Source organism: Ursus maritimus, unplaced genomic scaffold, assembly GCF_017311325.1.
Source record: "Ursus maritimus isolate PB19 unplaced genomic scaffold, ASM1731132v1 scaffold_7, whole genome shotgun sequence".
Taxonomy (NCBI): Eukaryota; Metazoa; Chordata; class Mammalia; order Carnivora; family Ursidae; genus Ursus; species Ursus maritimus.
Window position 1 is genome coordinate 26,383,312 of NW_024426885.1, and position 22,872 is coordinate 26,406,183.

The 22,872-nt window shown below is 41.4% G+C and overlaps 1 protein-coding gene across 3 annotated transcripts in view; it reads left to right on the forward strand.

Annotated features, from left to right (window-relative positions):
• ARMH3 (armadillo like helical domain containing 3) overlaps positions 1 to 22,872 on the forward strand; it is a 176,268-nt gene that overhangs the window by 25,855 nt on the left and 127,541 nt on the right. For all 3 annotated transcript variants that reach the window (XM_008709348.2, XM_008709239.2, XM_040623871.1), the window contains exons 9-19: positions 2,469 to 2,525; positions 4,164 to 4,207; positions 5,286 to 5,346; positions 7,220 to 7,266; positions 7,791 to 7,866; positions 10,031 to 10,124; positions 13,399 to 13,500; positions 16,864 to 16,922; positions 18,706 to 18,771; positions 19,630 to 19,699; positions 20,776 to 20,836. In XM_008709348.2, the coding sequence (XP_008707570.1) occupies positions 2,469 to 2,525; positions 4,164 to 4,207; positions 5,286 to 5,346; positions 7,220 to 7,266; positions 7,791 to 7,866; positions 10,031 to 10,124; positions 13,399 to 13,500; positions 16,864 to 16,922; positions 18,706 to 18,771; positions 19,630 to 19,699; positions 20,776 to 20,836 (737 nt within the window). The remainder of the gene's footprint in view (positions 1 to 2,468; positions 2,526 to 4,163; positions 4,208 to 5,285; positions 5,347 to 7,219; positions 7,267 to 7,790; positions 7,867 to 10,030; positions 10,125 to 13,398; positions 13,501 to 16,863; positions 16,923 to 18,705; positions 18,772 to 19,629; positions 19,700 to 20,775; positions 20,837 to 22,872) is intronic.

Consider the following 22,872-nt stretch of genomic DNA (forward strand, 5'->3'; position numbering starts at 1 on the left):
GCGGGCATAATTTATCTGGGCTTTGCAGCTTTTGATATAAGTCACTCACCAGAAACCATTAAGGAAGCCTAGTGACCATGGAGCGGGAAGGTTTTTGACAGGAACATGAGGAATTCCAGATGAACATAGCAAAACCAAAAGCTGGTGGAAATTTTATGCAAACCAGTATGAGAGGGTGTGTGCTGGGCAGAACAGCAGTCTAGCTCCCACCCCAATCCATTCCATGGCAGATGAGGAAAGTTGTAATCTTTCTAGTAATGTTCAGAGGGCGCCAGAGAGGCTGGGTGCCCACCTAATCAAAGGGAAGGCAAGTAAGGTTGTTGGACTTAAGGAATGGAAGTGATGGAAAGATGTCATGTGGTAAATGTAAATAGTTCTTCTTCATCTCAAATAATGCATTACGTTTTCATTATTTTCTCTAAAGAGATAGAAGAGGCAAAAAAAGGGGGGGGCAATGAAAAAGAATAAGTATGGTTTAGATCAGATAAAGGCAGAGCCCTATTAGAGTGATCCTGTGTAGGCTTATTGAGTTTGTAATTCTGTCTTGTGGGTGAAAAGGAGATTGCCTTCAATTTAAAAATGTGACTGACCCGCACAACAGGGGTATAGTGTTAAAGAAAACTCAGTGTCTCATAGAATAGAAATTTTTACAGCATTAAGATCCTGGCCTTCTAGGTGGGCCCAGTCTCCTGTAATGAAGTGACTTAGTCCCCAGCTGCTGTCCCGAACATGATGTTTCCCAGAAATTACAAAATTGTTATTGTCCAATTGCAAATTGGTCTCTTTCTTTTCTTTCCTTTTTTTCTTTCTTTTTCCTAAAGAGCTTTCTTCAAATGTAATAAAAATGTTAAAGGAGAAAATATATAGGTACCAATCATTGAGTCCTTACTGTCTGCCAGATACTATGCTAAAGATTTTATATGTCTTACTTCATTTAAGTCTCATAGCAACCTCGACAAAGAAAATATCCCCATTTTACAGATGAGGAAGTTGAGCTTAGGTTAATAAGTATGCCTATCTTGTCACAATCAGTAAGTAGAGGAGCTAGAACTCAAACCCTTGCTTTTAGCCTCCTTACCTTTTCCTCAACTGCTAACACATAGCAATTATTACTACCTAAAACAGTGGATTTTTGGGAAGATGAGTGATAAGAACTTTAAAAAATTACGCCAAGAAACTGGCCTACTCCTTCTAGTGTTGTTCTTTTCATCATGGCATCTCTAGGTCAGCCTAACTGCTGATTTTCTTTTCTGAGGATGCACTTGGATTGGGTCTTGTCTGACATCTGTACCATCAGCAGGATTTGACTGCTGGTTAAAGGAAGCAGTGTGGAGAGCCTTCCTCTGTCAGATCAAGTGACAAACAAAGTGGGTTTTACCTCCTTGGGTTGTGTTGTAGAAAACCTTTCAACATTTGGGCTGTTAAGAAAGCAAAGCTGTCTCTTTCTCTATTCCCAGTTGACATTCAAAAGATACCCTCAGAAACTTGGTTAAATAAGGTCCATGTGGGGGGTTTCCAAGTCTCTTAGCAATGAGTTTTCTTGGTTGCTATAAAAACTACCAATATTGTTCCTTGCTTCCCTTGGGTTAGAATTGGTGCCTAATCTAGATGGGGTCTTTCCTCACATCCCATATGTGGGATATTTTCAAGGTGAGTAGGTCATTGGTTCTCATCCCACTGGTAGGAGATGGCCCAACTGCTTAATGAGTTTAAATATATGTCCATTTCCATATGCTGCCCAGCTGAGATTGGGTCTGGAAAAACTCAAGAAATCTTCCAATTCTATAAGTGATGGGACAATCATTAAATCCCAGTGTTCTGGCCAGATTGTAGTTTGGGTAATTACATCCTTTTTTTCAGTTCCCCTGCAGTGTTATTTGGGTATTGGATCCATAAATGGCCTCTCTGGCTGTTAAGCAGCTGCCACTTTCCACCCCCAAGGTGGCTTTGTTTTACGGGTGGGTGAATCAGTCCTTGCATATAGTTTGTGGATGGTTAGGGAGCCTTTGGGAGGGGACTGTAAGTTAGCAACTTATAAATTTGTGCCTTATGGCAAAGAAGCTTTTATGTTCCTCCCAAGACTGCTGTCCCTATGGGCTCAGATTATTGGCAGGATAGGACAAAGTGAGTTTTGTGGAGTGTTCGCTTCTTAGAAATAAATAAGATGGAAAGATGGGAGAAGTAGCAGACACAGGCCTGGGCTGATCCAGCCTAGAGGAAAATGTAAGTAGAACAGAACTGGGGTGTGTGTGTGTGTGTGTGTGTGTGTGTGTGTGTTTGGTGATTGCCTGTGCACACTGAGAGGTTTACTGGAAATGGCGGAGTTAGCTGGCAGGATGGGTTGGATCTGGGTATTAGGAGCGTCAACACAGAGAGAGGCCTTATAGACGCATTTTTGTTAACACTTTGTTAAATAGCTAATGGGTTCTTAACTAAGTCACACTCACCTTAAGTCTCTTGTTTAACAGTCTGTGAATCCTTATATTGTGAAGCTGTCTATTGTGGATGATGAGGCTACGCTCAATGTGAGTATATGGATCCTTGTGTTGTTTTAATGACTTGCTTTTGGTGGCCTTACTTTCAGTGGATATTTAGAACAGAGAGCTATTGTGATAATTTCATCTGGCTATAAAGAGGAAATTGGTATTTCATTTTAGAGCGTCAGTGTGACTGTCTTACTGTATTTTATCTTCTTGTCATGGAAGGAAGGTTTGAGGGGACATTTGTTGGCTGATCATGACGAAATGATTGGTTATATTTCATGTTATAGTGTGCTGAGGTTGATAATCCTACAGAGTCAATAAGTTACATTCCCAAGAATAAGAAGGCTTAGATGATATATCAAATCAGCATGATGTACGCTTTATTTATTTATTTATTTTAAAGATTTTATTTATTTATTTGACAGAGAGAGAGACAGCCAGCGAGAGAGGGAACACAGCAGGGGGAGTGGGAGAGGAAGAAGCAGGCTCCCAGTGGAGGAGCCAGATATGGGGCTCGATCCCAGAACCCCGGGATCACGCCCTGAGCCGAAGGCAGACGCTTAACGACTAAGCCACCCAGGCACCCCCAGCATGATGTACACTTTAAATATCTTACAATTTTATATGTTAGTTATACCCCTGTAAAGCTGAAATTAAAAAAAAAAAAAAAAAGCAAAAACAACAAAGCAAGGCTTGGATGACTAACCGATGGGGGATCCCTTCTTGTAGAACTAGCCAGATGGCATTTACAGCCTGACTTGGTGAAGCTAGAACATGGGAGATGATCTGTATACCTGCTACATATGTCCTTGGAAGTTTGGGAAATAATATTTGATCTCTGAGTAAGGGAGAAAGAAGATGACCAGGTGTCTGGCATCTTGCCCTCTTCATTCTTCTAATTTCCCTTATGAAAAAAAAAAAGCATACTTTTTTTAAAAAAGATTTTATTTATTTATTTATTTGCCATAACGCCGGGATCACGCCCTGAGACGAAGGCAGACACTCAACTGCTGTGCCACCCAGGCGCCCCTTATTTATTTATTTGACAGAGAAAGAGAGCACAAGCAGGGGGAGCAGCAGGGAGTGGGAGAGAGAGAGGGAGAAGCAGACTCCTGACAAAGCAGGGAGCCAGATGTGGGACTCGATCCTAGAATCCTGGGATCATGATGCGAGCCGAAGGCAGATGCTTAACTGACTGAGCCACCCAAGCACCCAAAAAAAGCATACATGATTCATCCTCGTGGCCTGAATTGATCTTTGTATCATGTTTAGCAGGTTCTACAGGAAAAGTTGATAAGTCACTTTCACATTTATTGGATGCTGCTTCCTGTTACCGTCCTGTTCTCCTGTGGCCTGAAAGAGTGCACCTTCATTTAGTGTGAGACTCATTGTCCCTCTTATTGTGACTGTTTTAGAGACATATGAGAGCTTTTTGTTTGAAGATTCTAATGTAATCTTCTCTTTTGAGACAAAAATGATCCCAGTGAAGTTGTCAGTGATCTGGGCTGGTCCATTTCAGCTGGGCTGGTCCATTTCAGCCCCCTCCCTCCACTCTATTAAGTGACATTAAGATAGTTAGATCAGGAAAATCTGGACTGTGGGGCTGTAATCAGTGTTTTCCCTGGCCTGGCATCACCACCAGCCCCTTATTTCATCTGTGCTATCTTTTTTTCTTTCTAGGGAATGGGGCTTGTGATTGCTCAGGCTTTATCTGAGTACAACAGGTAAGTCCACTGTTCTGGAAGGGAACGGTCTCATTTTCATTTGAATTGATTGAGTAGAAAACAGATTTGCTCCAGTGCTTGGGTGAACTTCCCTTACCTATCCTAGAAGACTATTCTTAGGTTTAGCTTCCGGCAGACATATTAGCTCTAGCTCAGCGTGATGGTCGTAGCAGGGGTTGTGTCTAATACCAGGGGAAAAGTAGCCACCATCAGGTTAGTGCCTATCTTTTCTTTAAGCAATTAGGCACATTCTTTTGCAATGTTTAGTATTTTATTGCAGAGCATTTTAGCTAGTTTCCCAGCCACAAGCAGGCTCTTTTGTTTAGCCCCATGTATCCTACAAATATAATTTTCTATGTAAAAAAAGTTAAGCACCACATTTTGTACACTTAAAAATAAATAAGAAGAGAAAACATACTGAATTAGCTCTAGTTTGATGGGTCCTTTTTTTTTCATCAGGAATCAACTGCAACTTCCCAGAGTCCTTGTCTTTTCTGGGCGCTCTCTTCATTGATGCTCGCTTTCCCTCTTGCTTTGGATGAGGAAGGTATCTGGTATTCAGTGAATGGAAACCAGAAGTGTTCCTAATCCTGGCAAGGGCCAAGCAGTGTCTTGCTTGCTCCTCTTCAGACTTTGCTCACACACTATTGGATGTGGAATTTCAAATCTGCCCCATCTCCACAAATAGTTTAACTCACAGATTTCCCTCCTCTTCCTTCAAAAACAAACAAGAGTTTCACTGTTACAGCCTGAAAGTAATTTCACTGTTACACTTTTCAAGTAATAGTCTGTTTGGGAAATAAGTGGATCAGCCATATGTTAGAGCAGTTTCACACGTTTGCAGCTTGCTTTCTGAGTCTCTCCCAAAGTAGCCAGGCATTTTGATACATTCTGCCTGGAGAGCAGATGCATGCCTCTCAGCTTGCAGGGGAAACTGATGTGGCTAGATTGTCATAATGCTTTTGTTTTCTGGAGTCAGTGAATTCTGTGAGTGCTCTGCCCTGATTACCTAGAATGCCAAGGACAAAGACATACTTGATAAGTAATACTAAAGTTGAATTTAGTTATTTTTGTTCAGGCAGTATAAAGACAAGGAAGAGGAACACCAGAGTGGTTTTTTCTCTGCTTTAACAAATATGGTAAGTCCGACTTGTTTTTTTCTGTCCTGCTAGGAATGTAAGAGGTCTGTAGAGGTAGACGAATTTGGACTCAGAAGGTCAAATGTTTAACATGATGGCATGATGAGGGGAGAGTGTCTCAGAGCAGATCTTTTTGGAGATGTATCTCTTTTATTGATTTCCAAACCCAAGTGAGATAGGGAAGGGAGAGCTGTGATTGCTCTGAGACTGATTTTTTCAAATTAATTAAGTTTTTTAAAGGTTAATAAAGCATACATATTGAGTCAGACTTTTGCCTCCTGAAGAGCTGACTGTTTGAGGACTGATCCTGCGGAATATTGAAGAGGAGAGTTTAGATGTGAGCACAACCCCCGAGTGCTCCTTGGCTGTCTCCTGTGGCCTCTTGATTCCTCATAGCTGATCCTGGAGTCAATGGATTGATGCAAAGGATTTGATGCTACTCCTCTAAAGTTTTAATGGACTGAGAGGCCCATAGTTTAGGAAAGTTATTGGTCCATTTGGCAAGACTTCTGAACAAGGTTTCTCAACCTTGACCCTGTATGCATTTTGGCCAGGTAACCTGGGACTAATTTTTAAGAGTTAAATCTAGTAGGTCTTAGAATCTAGACAGCTTCAGAAAGTGTTTTTTCTTGGACATTAGTGTTCAAGTAGTCAGCTGTAGGGCAAGACAGTTTTTTAGTTCATTGCAAAAGCAGCTATCCTTCTACCCCCGAAAAAGGCAATTGTTCTCCCCAATGCCTATGTCTTCCCTTCTTTCTCAGAGCTTACTCTGAGAAAAGGATTTGCAAATAAGCTCTTTAACTCTGAAGCATATATGAGTAAAGTCTCTCAGAGGTCAGAGCAATATGAGTGCTATGTTGGTATTTGGTTAAATGAATTAGATAAAACTACTCTAGGGATCCTTGCCTTTTAGCCAGGAAGAAAAAGTTTTGTACTAAACAAAGGAAGTTCCAGCTGCATAGTTTGGGAACATCAGTAGGCAGATGGAAAGGTATTTTTAGAGGGATGGCCATCTTTCTCAGTGCCTCAGATAATCACACATATTGGAGACAACCTTCTCTGTTTACTTATTTCACTCCCCTGCTTACGACACAAACTAAAGATTTTGTGATCTTGAAAGATGGACAGTGGGTCTCATATAGACTTACGACACAAACTAAAGATTTTGTGATCTTGAAAGATGGACAGTGGGTCTCATATAGACATTTCTGGTCTGAAACTCAAATATGCCTCTGAAGATGGCTGTATGTTGGATGTGAAATCAGTGTGCTTTCTGCAGTACTCTTCATGAGTTAGTTTCTGACTTCAAGTAAGCAACTTTCAGGAAAGATGCCGAGTGATGAGGTCTAGGTTAACATTTATTTGCTGTCAGTGGTTACTAAACTTACACGTTGAAAAGCAGAGCTGGGCAAACGTCCTCCTTGTTCTTTTTTTAAAAGATTTTATTTATTGTCAGAGACAGAGAGGGCGCAAGCACGGGGTGTGGCAGGCAGAGGGAGGGGGAGAAGCAGGCTCCCCGCTGAGTAAGGTGCCCGACCCGGGACTCGATCCCATGACATTGGGATCATGACCTGAGCCGAAGGCAGACGCTTAACTGACTGACCCACCCAGGTGTCCCCTGCTTGTTCTTTTTCAAGGCCCTTTAAAGAAAGACAATTTAGTGAAGTTCTCATTATTTCATTTTATTACTTGTGATTCTTTGAGGATCTTAAAAGGGGGCCGGTTTTGGTCTGTATGCCTGGTGGGCCAGAGTTCCACGTTCCCTCAGTCTGCACGCCACTTATTTTTTCACTGATCAAAGGCTTCTTCATAAGCTCAGAGCTCCTCTCGCATTTCCCTGCTATAAGTCTGCAATGCCTCTCTTCTTCCACAGGTGGGCAGCATGTTCATAGCAGATGCCCATGAGAAAATCTCAGTACAGTAAGTGCCTGACATTCTTGTGCAGTGACTTGAACTTTAGTGTGGGCTCTCTGGCTGGGTATGAGTGTGAAATGTTACCTCTTGCTAATCTTTTACAGATTCAAACTTTTATGGTGATTTGTCAAATGTTTCTTGGGTTTTAAACAAGAATGGACCCTTAGAAACCACTACTTTGGTCATGTCTGTTGAGCCCTATGAAGCTGATAAATGGTTCCCAGCTGTCTCTGGAATGAAATGAAAGAGGGCTGGGTGTCTGAGCCAGTTAAAGAGTTAACTGGATGGGGGTGGAAAAGTTAGAGGGAAAATAGGGAATGAAGTAGATAAGAACTAGCCCTAAGGAATTAAAGTTAAGGCCCCGACTCTGTGCCTACATACCCTTTATATAAACTGAACGATGGAATAAAGGGAACATTAGAAACACAAAGGGATTGATAATGAGCTGGGGTGAAATTGTATCTTGATGGTCATACTGTTTTAACTCTTCCACTCAAGAGCCTCTCCAATTTGTTCTCTTTTTTCTTTAGAACCAATGAGGCCATCCTTCTGGCACTTTATGAAGCTGTTCATTTAAATCGTAACTTCATCACAGTGTTAGCTCAGGTTGGTTGTATTAAAAACTCCAGTCCTTCTTCTCCCTGAATTTCATACAGACTCATTCCATTGAAAAGCCTGTCCGGCTGTGCCTATTTAAGCCTCTCTTTGTACTGGCAAGTGGTAGTAATAGTGGTGCATCAGTTGTCTTTGCATCAGGCTGTCCTCCAATACATATGTTTCCATCTGGTGCTCAAGTGGGTCTGATAGCATGCAAAGTTATGGCTTTGACCAGTTTACTAATTCTTTTGACCAGTTTCCTGATTCTCTTAACCCAGATGAGTGGAGATTACTTCATTTTGAGTGGAGATTACTTCATTTTGCACACTGGCAATCCCTTGGTATTATCTGCCCGTATGGATTTTTATGTCAGGCTTTCTGCTTTCTAAACCACTGTGGAATTACAACTAAAGATAAAATAGGCCAAGTCACTTGTCTTATTATTTCACTAATTTCCAGAGAAGAAAAGTAAAAAATATCTTGTCTAGTATAAGGCTGGCTGTTAACAACGGCAACAAAAAATGGTCTACAAACATTGAAGGCAGGAAGTCCTAGAATACTGAGTGCTGGGTCACTTGCCCAGCTTAGGATATCCTCAGTAGTTGGTAGAGAAGGGGACTAGCACAGGCTGAGAACGCAAGTGCTGTCCATGAAAGCCATCTTTAAAAATTGATAAAGTGTTTTTATCTAAAAGAGCGTTTAAAATATGTATGTAGGTTTCTTTTAAAAGAACATTTGCTTATGCTTTTTTCTCAAAGGGCAGATGTTTATGGAATCACTGAGTTTTAACAAAAACGAGGTCATGCTTAAAAAGTAGTGTGCTGGTTTAGGGTCTGCCTAGGAGGATACTTATTTATCAAGACTGATAACAGGGGGTGCCTGGGTGGCTTAGTCGTTGAGCGTCTACTTTCAGCTCAGGTCATGATCCCAGCGTTCTGGGATCGAGCCCCTCATCAAGCCCTGAATCGGGCTCCCTGCTCGGCGGGAAGCCTGCTTCTCCCTCTCCCACTCCCGCTGCTTGTGTTCCCTCTTATGTTTGTCTGCTCTCTGGATTCTGTAGCTGATTTTAAAGGAGGGGGAGGGAGGTAAAAGTCTGGAAAAGCTGTTGGGGAGGAGAAGGGAGTGGCTACCACTCCGCTAAGTTTTTTTTTTTTTTTTTTAAAGATTTTATTTGTCAGAGAGAGAGAGAGAGAGATCAGGAGCACAAGCAGGGGGAGTGGCAGAGGGAGAGGGAGAAGCAGGCTACCCACTGAGCAAGGAGTCTGATGTGGAACTCAATCCCAGGAGCCTGGGATCATGACCTCAGCCGAAGGCAGACACTTAACCGACTGAGCCACCCAGGCATCCCCACTCAGCTTAATTCTTTTTTTTTTTAAGATTTTTATTTATTTATGTGACAGAGATAGAGACAGCCAGCGAGAGAGGGAACACAGCAGGGGGAGTGGGAGAGGAAGAAGCAGGCTCCCAGCGGAGGAGCCCGATGTGGGACTCGATCCCGGAATGCTGGGATCACGCCCTGAGCCGAAGGCAGACGCTTTAACGACTGCGCTACCCAGGCGCCCCCCCACTCAGCTTAATTCTTAAGAGCTGATGTGACAGAGATGGCTAAGGAGGGTCAGGAACAGAGCAGTCGTATGTTTTGGTCCCAGTGGATGTCTCCACCATGTCTCTGCTTCCACCCTGCATGTCTTATTGGTTGTGGAACAGGGAGGCTACTGTATGCATAGTTCTTTTTTATAGCACTTCTTATCCACTTGCCTCGCCTATACTTACTAGTCAGCTATGTGGGCATCAGAACAGTCTATAGATGTGTTTTAGGTTGATCTCATGAGAGTAGTCCTTGCCCAGGTTCAGATAGGACTGCAGATGCCCTTTTTTTGGTGGAATAATCTCATGTATTTGTTTACCCCAGTTTTTTATGTGCGTGGTTCTGCAGAAAAACTTATGTAATGGAAACTTAGTTGCTTAAAGAAAACTAGCCCACAGAGTTTCTTATTAGAGTTTAGTAAGCATCAACAGGAATCAAGTTCTCAAGGGAACTCAGTGTAGAAGCAGTCCCTCCTCAGTGAGCGTTCCATCTAATTATGAGGCCAGGAATACCAGAAAGGATATTATGGAGAGGATACTCAGAACTGGGTTATGTCTTTTCTTGCCTGCTTCTGTTCTCTTTCAGAGTCATCCAGAAATGGGCTTGGTGACAACCCCTGTCAGTCCTGCTCCTACAACCCCAGCCACACCACTTGGGACCACACCACCCTCCTCTGATGGTAAGCCCATCACCTCTTGTTTTCTTGATTAATATGATCTTGAATCTTTCAGGGTAAGCATAGCTGTGTTGAACAAAGAACACAGTTGTTAATTCTTTCAGCTAAGAAATTGTTCTGAGGTGCTGTCCTTCAGGACTTCTAAAGCCCCAAAGGAAGCTTTGGAAAAGAAAGTCAAGTGTTTTTCTTTGTGTAAGAAGCTACATAACTCTAACTTGTCCTCAGGGAATGGTTGTAGAATTATAGGGTGCTGGATCTGAGAGGGACTTCTGAGGTTAGTAATGCCAATCCGGCCAAACTCTCAGGGTGCTTGTGAGGCCCTGATGAGATATTCTATGAATATCGCTCTGAAATAAATATAAGATAGTAATATTATCTCATGTTACCATTGGCCAAATGAGGAAATTGAGGCCAGAGAAATAAGTGGTTCACCTCGTGGTAGTGAGAGTTGAGACTAAGAACTAGGACATGGATCAGGGTGAGGACCATGTCCTTTTTGTTCACTACTGTCCATCCAGGTGGTATCTGGCGTGGTCACTGCTTAATAAATATTTGTTGAGTACATGGATGTGAAAGTGAACCTGGGATTTTACTCACTGGTATGTATCTGCTAGCACTTCCAGTGGGAAAACAATAAGCTCTGAGTGTGTTATAATTGAGAATTTGGTGGGTTTTTAAGACTTCTCCCCCTACAACATGCCCACCCACCCACACAGAATTTCTACTTTATGAATTTTATGGCTGGGACTTAAGAAAAAGGTAACAGGAAAGAAATTATGAATTTTCCCCAATGAAGTTTGTCATCTAAGTGTATTTGATAGAGTATATTAACCTAAAAATAATCCTTGTTAATACATGATGTTTTGCCTAAAATATTGACTGAATTTTGGGTGAAGAAATAGAGGAAATCTAACTTTAGTCCTTTCTCTGTGCCTCTCTACGGTCTGTGAAATGACCTTCTTTGGTCTGCTTTTTCTCCTTGAAATTTTCGTAGAGCACCTGTGGCGGTAGCCATTGATGGTAGTGAGGCGGTGTTGGTACAGAAGCGTGTCTGGGAGGTGCCATTGAGTTCAGGTCTATGGTAGCAAATTGGATCTGTTTAGAACTGAAAGCCAAATTCCCAAAATCTTAATGAGAAGGAGCAAGTAGTAAGGACTGCCTACTTGTCTCTGCTTTTTCAGGTCACTGAAAAATCCAATAGAAATTCTGTTCTTTCTCTTTAAGGATGAAGCCTGCTTGGTTACCATGGTTATCAAAAGCCATATATATATATATTTATATATCCGAGCCCCATGTGATGTTGGGGTTTGGATGCTTCAGAGAACTGCCTTTCAAACTGTTCATTGTGAACACTTCCACCCACACACTTGATTATGCAATGGCAGGATTTGTGCTTACTTACCTACAACCAGTGAGCTTTTATTTTTTCTAGTGGGAAAATGGAGTCAGCCCACTTTCAAATGACTGTCTCCCTTGACAAAGGCTGCTGGGAAGAATTATGAAGCCAAAGATCAAGGAATATCTCTTCTTTAGGAAGGAGATTTTAATTTGTGAGGGATTTTATTCTATTCCTTCTGTTTTGTTCTTTTTCCTCTCTCCTGATTCATTTCTTTTCTGTAGGGATCCTAAGCATTATAACCTTGTTTTCAGGTTTTGGTTTTTAATTATGTGTAGTGGTGCTCAGTGGCCCAGTTATTTTTAAAGGTATGTCATTGGAGCCATTATTTTTAAAAGCCAGCAGTTTAGATGTAACATTTGTTCTCAGCTCAGACTTGACATTTGACAACTCAGCCTTGGCATGAGAGGACTTTCTGGTAAACTAAAAATACATATACTTCTATATTTCTACATATTATGTAAGACAGTTTTCCAGTTACTGCTGTGTGTAAGTGGGGAAAAAGTTCCACTTACCAGTTAGATGCCTGTTTGTATCGGACAGAGGAAGAATTATGGGCTTGAGCTTCAAAACAGGCTGGAGTTTGAATTGATAGTCTCAGGCCATTAACCCATAGTATGAATTAAGACCTTTTAGTACTTCAACATAAAAATATATTTGTGTTTTATTAGTTTTGGGGGACTGAAATGTGGGAACACAGCCAAGGATTGGGCATGCTAATTTCTTCTCATAAGGCTTTTTGTTGTGCTTATTGTGTGTTATGGAACCATTATATGCAAATGTTTCCCATTGTTAATAAATGTTCTCAGCATACATTGTAATAACTCCAGAGGGATCCATTATGGTTATGAATATATATTATGAATAATATCCCAAACTCAACTGAGTCTTCTATAGGTGAAAATAACAGCAGAAAGCCATAGATTCTCTAGCTTGTCTGAGCCAACATGAGTCTCCTTTGCTTTTATATTATGTCTTAGTGTAAAAACAGCTAATAGGATGTGTAAATCTAATTTAAAGTCTTCGAAGCTTGAAAAATCTACGTTAAGACTGTTCTGGGGGCTCCTGGCTGGCTGTTGGTAGAGCATGCGACTCTTGATCTCAGGGTCTTGAGCTCAAGCCCCGTGTTGGGTGTAGAGGAAAAAAAAAAGGCCTTTGTGTGGGTCCCAGCCCTGGTTGTTCATTAGGAGTGTGGCTCAGAGAGTGGGGACAAGGGGTAGTTTCTCTTGGAAATAGCAAGCAGCTGGGTAAATAAAACTCAGTTTCCAGGCTGTCCCAATCAGTAATGTCCACCTGTTTTCAGTCTGGTATTCTTTTGCAGGTTCCCTTTCAGGGGGAAAAAGGGGTTAAAGAGTAGAATTTGAATATAGTTCTGCCTTAACTTTTTTCCATTCCATCTTGGGTATTTCCAGCCTAAAGGCTTTTTCTCAAAACTGAGCAAGATTTCTCCTTATTAGGAATGAATTGTCATTTATTTTAAGCAGGAGACTCATCAAAGCAAGGCTCATTTATATTCAATACAGATCTTTCCCTTAGGTACAAATCGAGTGCCTTCATAAGGGCCCTGAACACTTTTGGGTTACTTGAGGCTAGAAGTGGAATCAAAAGACCCTTCTTAGGATGTTGGGAGAAAAGCACTGTTCCTGGAGACTGGCCCTTCTAGATTATGAGAAGGGTATTGGCCTTAATCTTGATAGTAAGAAGGGCTCTAGAAGTCTAGGAACAGTAGCTAAGGGTTTTATGATAAGCACTTGGTCCTCCTTCTTTTGTGGAAAAAGTTTATTTAGTGATTTCCTTGCCTGCTGGCAAATTGGCTATGTAGGTAGAAGTGTTAGATGGAATATGTTGTAGGCTAAGTGCATTTCATCTGTTCTATTCCAGTTATAAGTTCTGTGGAACTCCCACTGGATGCAGATGTACAGACCAGTAATCTACTGATAACCTTCTTGAAGTATAGCTCGATCGTCATGCAGGACACCAAAGGTAAGGCATGCTACGTTGGGGGCTCAGGAAGCAGGGGGTGTGGCAGGCAGCTACTTAGCTGAATCAAGGAGCAACATTAATACTTTGAAGCTTTGACAGGATGAAACGCTGGGGCCTCCTGTACAGGGTGATGGTCCTGATTACTGGAAAACAGTGATTTCTCACTGCCAGATGGCAATTAGGTGGTGTTGGAAAACCTGGAGCTGGAGGGGGAGTACTTCAAAAATAGAACAGGAAAAAAAATTGGTCTCTACAAAAACTAGCAAGTCGTTTTAGCAGATTTTGGTAAGTAGATGCAAACTCTTTTGTGTGGGAAGTGGGGGGATTAGCACACTTCAGGGAATTCCCTTTTGAGGACAAGAACTGGAAGCATCAGCTTGTGGTGAGAATTCGTGGACTGTTGTACCAAGTACAGTAGGAAGAGGTGAGATTAAGAGGGACAGTGTTCCTTAACACTTAAAATAGAAGTGTCAGTACCCATCCAAAGATGCAGAGTGGAAGTGGGAGAGGACTGGCTGTTGGAAAAGTTTGAGTTTATTATCTCTGGTTTCCTGCTCTTCATCTGTTTATGATCCTCCTGTGATCTTTTAATTGATGGTAGGGGAGGGGAATACTTAGGCTAGGTGTGAGAAGGGATTGGGAAGAAACCCAGCCAGTTCTGTCCAGTATATAATTCAGTCCATTGGGAGCTACAGGGATGGTGAACCTCTGAGACTTGGCAAGTGAGATCTGACAGGTGAGGATGGCAAGACTCTTGTGTATCTGTGTTTCCTGAGGCCATTGCTTCTCCTTTATGGAGGGGGGTAACCTCTGTCTTTCTCTAGAAATGTCACAGCAACCACAGAAGAGACTGCATAGATGTGACCCTGCAAGTGAACTTGTAACTTTGCTTGATATAACACAGTGAATTGAGGCCCTTGGAATTTACTTTTAGCTTTAATGATCATACAAAGCTGTTTGTCCTGGTCACTTTGTCATACGTAAAATGGAAGGCAAAATTGAGGGGAGATTAATTGTAGTATGGGCGGTCTCAGGCTGTGTCTCTAAACTCAGGCTCGGTTAGGTCTTTGCCAACAGGCAGCCTAAATATGGCAACGGGCAAGGTTAGGTACTATGAAGAATTAATTTCAAAAGTGGCTTCTGTGAGACTGAGGGAGTGGGGAGGGGGAAAAAATGGCTCCTGGGTGGCTACGTTGGCCCAGCTCTCTTGCGAATAAGCCCCTGACCTTCTGCATGCCCTAACAGGATTTCATTATGATTTTAGGAGTAATAGAAGCAAATTTTCTTGGCTCTGCTCTGTTCTAATACCCCAGATATTAGCTCTTTCTTTTTAATTATATGTTATTGTTTGATACCTATAAAAAGATACTTCTAATATGTATGAATATTAAGTTATAAAGTTTTTAGTAAGTATAATAAATAGAATAAATTATAAGGTATAATAATAAAGTGAACATGTGAACCTGCCTCTCAACTGAAGAAATATTGATGATGTTGAAGCTACCTGTGTGTCCCCTACCCTGTTGTTCCTCTCTTCTCTAGTCTGCAGAATTTTGTTTATCATTCCCTTGATTCAGCTCTGCTTTCAAAGCCTTTTTTTCCTGAGGTTCTTCTGACTCGGGTATTGTCACCTTGGAGGAATATCTGCTCAACCTTTAAATTAGACATTAGGCAAAAATATTAAAATATATGTATACCTATGCATAAATTTTAAAGTTGATTCACCAAAATCTTAACAGGACATCTGGATGGGATGATTAAACTTGGTTTTTATTGTCCTTTTTTTGTGCTTCTCTGAATTTAGAAAAGTTTATAATGAAATATGTCTTATTTTTGTATTCAGAAACACTTTTTTTTTAAGTGGAGAGATAGCTGCGGGCTTTTTTACAGGAGTTGCTCATCAGCTTTTGGGGAAAGGGAGGATAGTGCCAGAGAAACTCTGTGGCCAGAGATAGGTAGAAGAGTCTCGTGAATCTAGTTTTGTATAGGCAGGGCATTTCTTTGCTGGCTGCCTAGGAGCGCTGATGTAAGCCCTGGGGAATGTCAAGGAAGTATTATCATCATTACTCTATATGCAGTGTCTGTCTATGAGGAGAGGTGAATGTATTTCTGGCCTACAACCCCCATTATGCCTTTTAATTGTCAGGTTTTAGTTGATTTTATCTTTGAGGAAGTAGCAGGTTAATGTCAGGGTGAGTTCTATCAGCTCCTTTCTATAGCACTGTAATGTGTTAATAGATCTTCTCTTAGAATGGACTTCAGTCTGGGTCCTGTCAAAGCTAATTTGAAGCATCATAACCATTTGTCCATTTTGGATATGCTGGTATGACCCTCTTCTTGCCTCCATTTCACCTCTCACCCGCAAAGATCCTGGGAAGTAAATAAACTCTGTTGGTTCTGGTAATTGGCAGTGATGGAGTAGCTCTTTCTTGGTCATTTGTGTGGGCTTAAAGCCCTGCTACTGAGATTACCTTCTTCTTCTTCTTTTTTTTTTTTTTAAAGATTTTATTTATTTATTTGACAGAGACAGCCAGCCAGCGAGAGAGGGAACACAAGCAGAGGGAGTGGGAGAGGAAGAAGTAGGCTCCCATTAGAGGAGCCTGATGTGGGGCTCGATCCCAGATCGCCGGGATCACGCCCTGAGCCGAAGGCAACGCTTAACGACTGCGCCCCCCAGGCGCCCCCCCCATACCTTCTTCTTTTTTAATAACTAGAATGCGAGTTCTGGTAGACCAGGGACCTTTGTTTAGTTCAGTGCTATATCTATAATGCCTAGCATAGTGCCTGCCATGTAGCAGGTATTAAGTAAATATTTGTGGAGTGAATAACTTTGGCGGGAAGAAAAGAAATGATGAAGCGTTCACAGCTTTCTCATTCATAAGTAGTATGCACAGTACAAGGAAAGGCAGGGGCTGGACCCTGGTTTTCAGTTTGTTTCTGATTCCACTGCCAGTTTGCTATGAACAGTTATAAAACCTTTCTAGGTTTTGTGGGACATGGCTATAGATGGTGGTGCTTATAGCTGATAGATGGGAAAGGATGGGGAAGGGAGTAGACCTGACTATTCAGAAGCAAATGGTTGATATGGAAGCAAAGGGCATGGCCCTGATTTGGGCCATGACAGTGGGAACCATAATAATTAAATTCTCAGGAAGGTGGTTAGCTCTCCATTTTTCTAAAAAATCTTCTGGGGGATTCTTTTGCCTAGTAGACTAGCAAGAATTGCTCTTGATTTTTCATTCAGGAATTTTGAAGGGAGGGGGAAAGTAGAAATGATCTTTGTGATGATACACATCTTTATTCTCTATAGAAATATGGTTTGGATGATATGGAGAGAAGGGTTTGTTTATTTTTTCTTTACAGATGAGCACCGGCTTCACAGTGGCAAACTCTGTCTGATTATACTTACGTGTATTGCAGAGGTAGGTGTCACTAGTCTTCTGATATTAGCTAACCTCTTACAGAGTGCTATCTTTTTTCTGCCCTTCTCCTGTTCCTGACTTTTAGGATCCTAAAGTCTGGGAAAGAAAATCTTTCCTTTTTGTATTGTCTGTCTCCTCCCACTAGAATGTAAGCTCTGATAGCAAGTATTTTTTCCTTCACCAGTGTATTCTCAGTGTCTAGCACATAGTAGAGCCTTAATTAGTATTTACTGGATGAATTAATAATGAATTGTGTTATGATTACTGCTATAATTTTGAACCGGAAGACGAGAGCTCTTTTAAATACAAGATTTAAGCCTCTGTAGAAGAAATAATCCTGCCCCTTTGAAGCTGCTCATGTTGGGTCTTTTGCATTTAGCAAAATGAAAAAAGGAGCTCAAGTTTCCTGTGGGGGGTGTGGTGGATAGAAAAGTGAAAGAGGGGAATTGAAAACAGTAAAGTTGGGCTGATTGCAGTTTGGTGAAGAATAAGAGACCGAGAATAAACTTAAGAGGTGCTTTATCAGGAGGCTCTTTTGGTTGGATTAATTAAGGTTGAACTCACCCTGAATCTTGGTGGCAACACAGGTGTAAAATGAAAACCACAAGGCCCAAATGGCGTCACTTAGGCAGATCCCTAGTTATGGGCTAACTTAAGTCAATTTAGAGCTAAATTTTCGCTTTAGCTTCCACCTTTACTATCCCTTATTTTGATCTTTTCTCTCTCAAGAAAAATAGTAAAGGTGGTCTACATGGAATAAAGATCTCGCTCATTCTTTCCCTTTTTATGTTCTCTGTGAAAAGATGACCTACTTTTCACCACGTTATGGGTAGCTGGTTATAGAAGAGCTGCTTCTTAGCAGTGGGCCTGGTGTAATTGCTTTTCAAAAATCTTTCTAAGAAAATCTTTAAAGGAGTTGTTTTTCACAAATTGTAACAGTTCCTAGTAATTGGGAGTCTGTAGGCATGTCAGATCTTCAGAAAAGGTGTTGGTAAAGGGCCAACGGTTGTTCATTACCGATCCATGGGTGAGAGATTTTTGATTTTCCATCAGTCTTCGGCAAAGCCAGAGGTAGACGGGGTCTTGCCTACTGCCACGCTGCCTGTGTAGCAGTTTTCTCCTGCTGTGCCAAGCCAATTCCCAGCAGAGTGCAGACCTTTCTTCTTAATCGTGGATCCTCATGTGGAGTCTGCACATGTATCCTGCAGCCCTGATGAAAGCCTTCAAGCTGTCACAAACAGAGCAGGCTCCTTGGGCAGATGGGAAGGAAGAGAGAATAGGAAAACAGATTCCTCTCAGCATTTGCCTCAAGTTCTGTGCCTTAATTTTTTTATTGTTTGTAATTTGCTGAGAGATTTTTGACCAGTTAGAGACAACACTGGGAAATTATACCCAATTAAAATCTCATGGCTTAAGCAGGGTTCAACATTAAGACTCTAGGCTCATCTCATTAGTTCTCTTTGGGTCCTTGAAAGTAGTAGTTTTTTTTTTTTTTAAAGATTTTTTAGAGAGAGAGTGAGAGATAGCAAGAACCAGCGGGGTGAGGGGCAGAGGGAGAAGCAGAGTCCCTGCTGAGCAGGGAGCCGGATGTGGGGCTTGATCCTGGGACTCTAGGATCATGACCTGACAGAAGGCAGACGCTTAACCAACTGAGCCACCCAGGCGTCCCTTGAAAGTAGTTCTTGAAGTCCAAGGATTTGTAGCAAGTGTGATAGATTATAAACTGAGTTTCCTAAGTATAGCTCTCATTCCTTACTTTTTCTCCATATTTCTATTTTTTTAGGATCAGTATGCAAATGCATTTTTGCATGACGACAATATGAATTTTCGAGTAAACTTACACAGAATGGTAGGTGTGACTTTTGTTTCTTGTTTTTTCGTAGAGGAAATTTTTGGTATGTTGGCAGGATTGGGGAGGATGAGATTGATCCTACTTAGAACAAATGTGGGTGGAATGTTGTACTAAAGGGCTTTTGCTTAACTGCTGTTCAACAGGCCCATGCCTGTTGTTGGGATTTTTTTTTTGCGTGTCATAGAGCTCTTTCTTACTCAAGAGAGGATGGAAAGATCCACAACCATGTCCCCATGGCAGTAATATTAGAATGTACCAGTAATGTAGATTTCAACAAGGAAATGGGCCTAAGCCTTTTGTTTTCAAAATGTAGTATGATCTTTGATTAGTTAAGACCAGATGCTGTTTTATTTATCTGAGAGGCAGGGGTAAATAGAATATGAAGGTATCAGGGAATTACTTCATACTTGGAGGTATATTCAGAAATATCACGTTGAGGTTTGTATTTGAAACTTAACTTTTGTTTTTTGCAACTGCTGTTGCTGCCTCTACACAGTTACCTTCTTCTCTTTTTCTTTATTATCAAAGAAAAATACCCATATACCTCTTTTGTTGTTAGTAATGTCACTTGGTTAGATAAAATCAGAGTGAAAACAACAGCTTTCCCATTGTAGTATGCTCCAGTGCCCTTTGGGGCTGTTGTCTTGCTGTGAATTGTGTTTTTGTCACAGGCCTGCATTGGTAACTGAGAAGTATTTACAAGTCCTCCCTGCCCCACCCCACCCCCATCACTAGAAAAAGAAAGAAAAGGTAGCATCTCTGTAGTAGTGCTTTTATTTGCATGAAAAACGTGGTGATGAGCCATTGGATGTCAGTTCAGGTGTCTACTAAATTTCATTTCTTCTTTGTGTGAAGCCTATGAGACACAGGAAGAAGGCAGCGGACAAGAACCTTCCCTGCCGTCCCTTAGTATGTGCAGTACTGGGTGAGTCTCATTAGAATTGGCATTTTTCTGAGCCAGTGACAGATTTTTGTGATTGAGGGGAGAGATAGGTCCTGGTTGCTGTGCTTCTCTCTCAGAGAATGTACTAGTTATGTTTCTTCTCTGGTCTAAGAAACCATGTTTATTGTTCAGTTTGGGAAAGCAACTCCAATGAATAGAATGCTCAATTAAAGGGTTCTCTTGTTTAAAGAAAAAGATCTTTCCAGGGAGACAAATGGCTAAGTCTAAGCCTGATACTTGAGTTAAATTTGTAAAATATCTTATTCCTGATCAAAATGTCAAATTCTTCATTTTGTTCTTGGTCCAAATTGATGTGTCAGCTGGCCAGGAGGCTTGAAGTTCACGGATCAGACATGCAAAACTTCCTCTGAGTAAATTAAGTTGAGATGAGGCTGACAGAGCTGACAGTAGGGGGTTGTATCTTATGCGATTTTGTCTGCCCAGAATTCTGAATTTTCCTCAGGGGAATGATCTGAACTCTTAATCCCATTTCACTTGGATATTCAGCCCTGGTTCCTAAAGCTACTTGATTTTAGAAACAGTAATTAAGACTGTATAATAAGCCTCTATTGACCCAAAGCCCCACAGACCATTCAGTCAATATCTGTCAAACTGAGCGTGATCATGAGATGAGATAGACTGACATAACTTCAGAGCTTAACAGGGAGTGTTACATGGATGTGATCCATAATTTCTTCTCTGCCTCATCACTCGGTGCTCAGAATATGATTTCCCTCTGGCATTTTGCATTAGTGCCATGGTACAAATTATCTGTGCAATGAAATCTCTTGCGTACCCGAATTTATTGGTAGGTCAAGGTATCCTTCTGGAAGTAGGAGAATGAGCTAATTTTCTTGTTACTTTACAAGTGGCAGGTGGTGAAATGTGTTGCAACAAGTACCTTATATAAAATAAATTTCAGTGCACGTGAATAAAGATGTGGTTAGTGGTTGCATTCAGCATGAGTGCAAGGTATACTGAGGTTTTTTCCAACTCAAAGGCATGAAATGCATTGCATTTCATTCTGATTGATTTAATTGTTCTCCTTTTCCCCTCAGACCTGATGGTAGAGTTTATTGTAACACACATGATGAAGGAGTTTCCTATGGATCTGTATGTGTAAGTACTATGGTTCACTTAATGTGTGCAAATCTGTTTTATAGAATTGAGTGATAGGAAATTTATAGTCACTGAATTCTGTGTATACTTCAGGAAAACCTCATTTGTGTATGGAGAAGTGTCAGGGAGCATTTTATGGCTCGGTTTTATACATCTTTCCAGAAGGTGGGAAAATGTACAAACCACAGTTGGGATTCTGCATGTATCTTCATGATCACTTTAGGCACACTACATGAAGAACAGGGCTGATGGGCTGAAGTGATCATGGGTGGCTGTTGTAATCCAAAGATATGGAATACCAGCAAGCCCCTTGGTCATCCCTGAGCTTTGGCATCCAAGTAGTCAGCAGTAGTTAGAAGGTAGAGAAAGTCCTGGGGCACCTGGGTGGCTCAGTCATTGAGCGTCTGCCTTCGGCTCAGGGCGTGATCCCAGTGTTCTGGGATCGAGCCCCGCATCAGGCTCCTCCACTGAGAGTCTGCTTCTTCCTCTCCCACTCCCCCTGCTTGTGTTCCCTCTCTCGCTGGCAGTCTCTCTCTGTCAAATGAATAAATAGAATCTTTAAAAAGAAAGGAAAAAAAAAAAAGGTAGAGAAAGTCCAGAGAAATAGAGCTTCTGGTCTGTTGTTAGCCTACATTGTGTAGCAGTCTAGTCAGAACTATTCTAGCTAGGGGCGCCTGGGTGGTTCAGTTGTTAAGCATCTGCCTTCGGCTCTGGTCATGGTCCCGGGGTCCCGGGATCGAGCTCCGCATTGGGCTCCCTGCTCGCCGGGAAGCCTGCTTCTCCCTCTCCCACTCCCCCTGCTTGTGTTCCCTCTCTCGCTGGCTGTCTCTCTCTCTGTCAAATAAATAAAATCTAGGGAAAAAAAAAAAAGAGAACTATTCTAGGTAGGCAAATTATATATATAGTGGCCTGACTGGGAGATTCCTGCCTTCTGAGGAGGTTAGATTGTTTATCGCAATTCTTTACAACCAACACAACTACACGCAACTGAAAATCATCATAGTTTAATAAAGTTTAAGCCTTCAGGCTTTCTCTCTCCTTTATAGTTTCTGCATTCTTCTTATCTTTAATGCCCAGGAACAGCTGTGCCACATTAGTGTAATCCCAAATATATATGTATTATCTTTTTTCCTTAAAAAGCATCTGAATTGAGTCTGACAACGGGATTGCTACTTCCATTTTTTTCAGCAAAAGAGCAGTTTGGTGAACAGCAATGTCAGTGTGCCTCATTCCAGAGACAGGCCTGGGATCTAGGGAGCTATGAAAGATTTTACTCCGAATAGAGTAAACCTTAGCTTTTTAGACTGCTTGTAGATCATGTCATATAGTCTTGATTTCCTAGGTATGAAATAATGATACAAATTTTACTTTTAGGTAAGTAGGTTGCAGTTTGCATTTTTCTTTTCTTCTTTTTTTTTTTTTTTTACTTTTAAGATTTTATTAAAGAGTGAGTGAGCATGAGCGGTGGGGAAGGTCAGAGCGAGAGGGACAAGCAGACTCCCTGCTGAGCAGGGAGCCCTATGTGGGCTCCATCCCAGGACTCCAGGCTCCTGACCTGAGCCTGAGCCGAAGGCAGATGCTTAATGACTGAGCAACCCAGGTGCCCTGCAGTTTGCACTTTTCTGTTTGCATTTTCTTCTGGTGTTTAGATTTAAGCCTGATTCTTTATTTTAATTCAAACACCATGAAAGCTGCTTTTTTAATAACACTGATTAGATAAGTTTTTGTTTTAGGTGTATCTCTGAACCTCAGCACCTTAGGGATCAGATTTGTTTTATTACAGACTTTATTTTTATTTGTGGCTTGGTTATCTTATGTTCTAGTTTTAGGATATGCTATTTACCTTGTAGTATCGTATTATAGTCTCAGTTTTCTCATTTTCCATGTAAGGAATGACTCTAGAGGTTATCCATTGCCATGTACAAATGACCCCAAACTGAGTGGTTTAAAACAGATACTTGTTATCTCACAGTATCTATGGTTGAGGAATCCAGAAGCAGTGTAGCTTGGTAATTTTGGCATAGGGTTTCTCACAA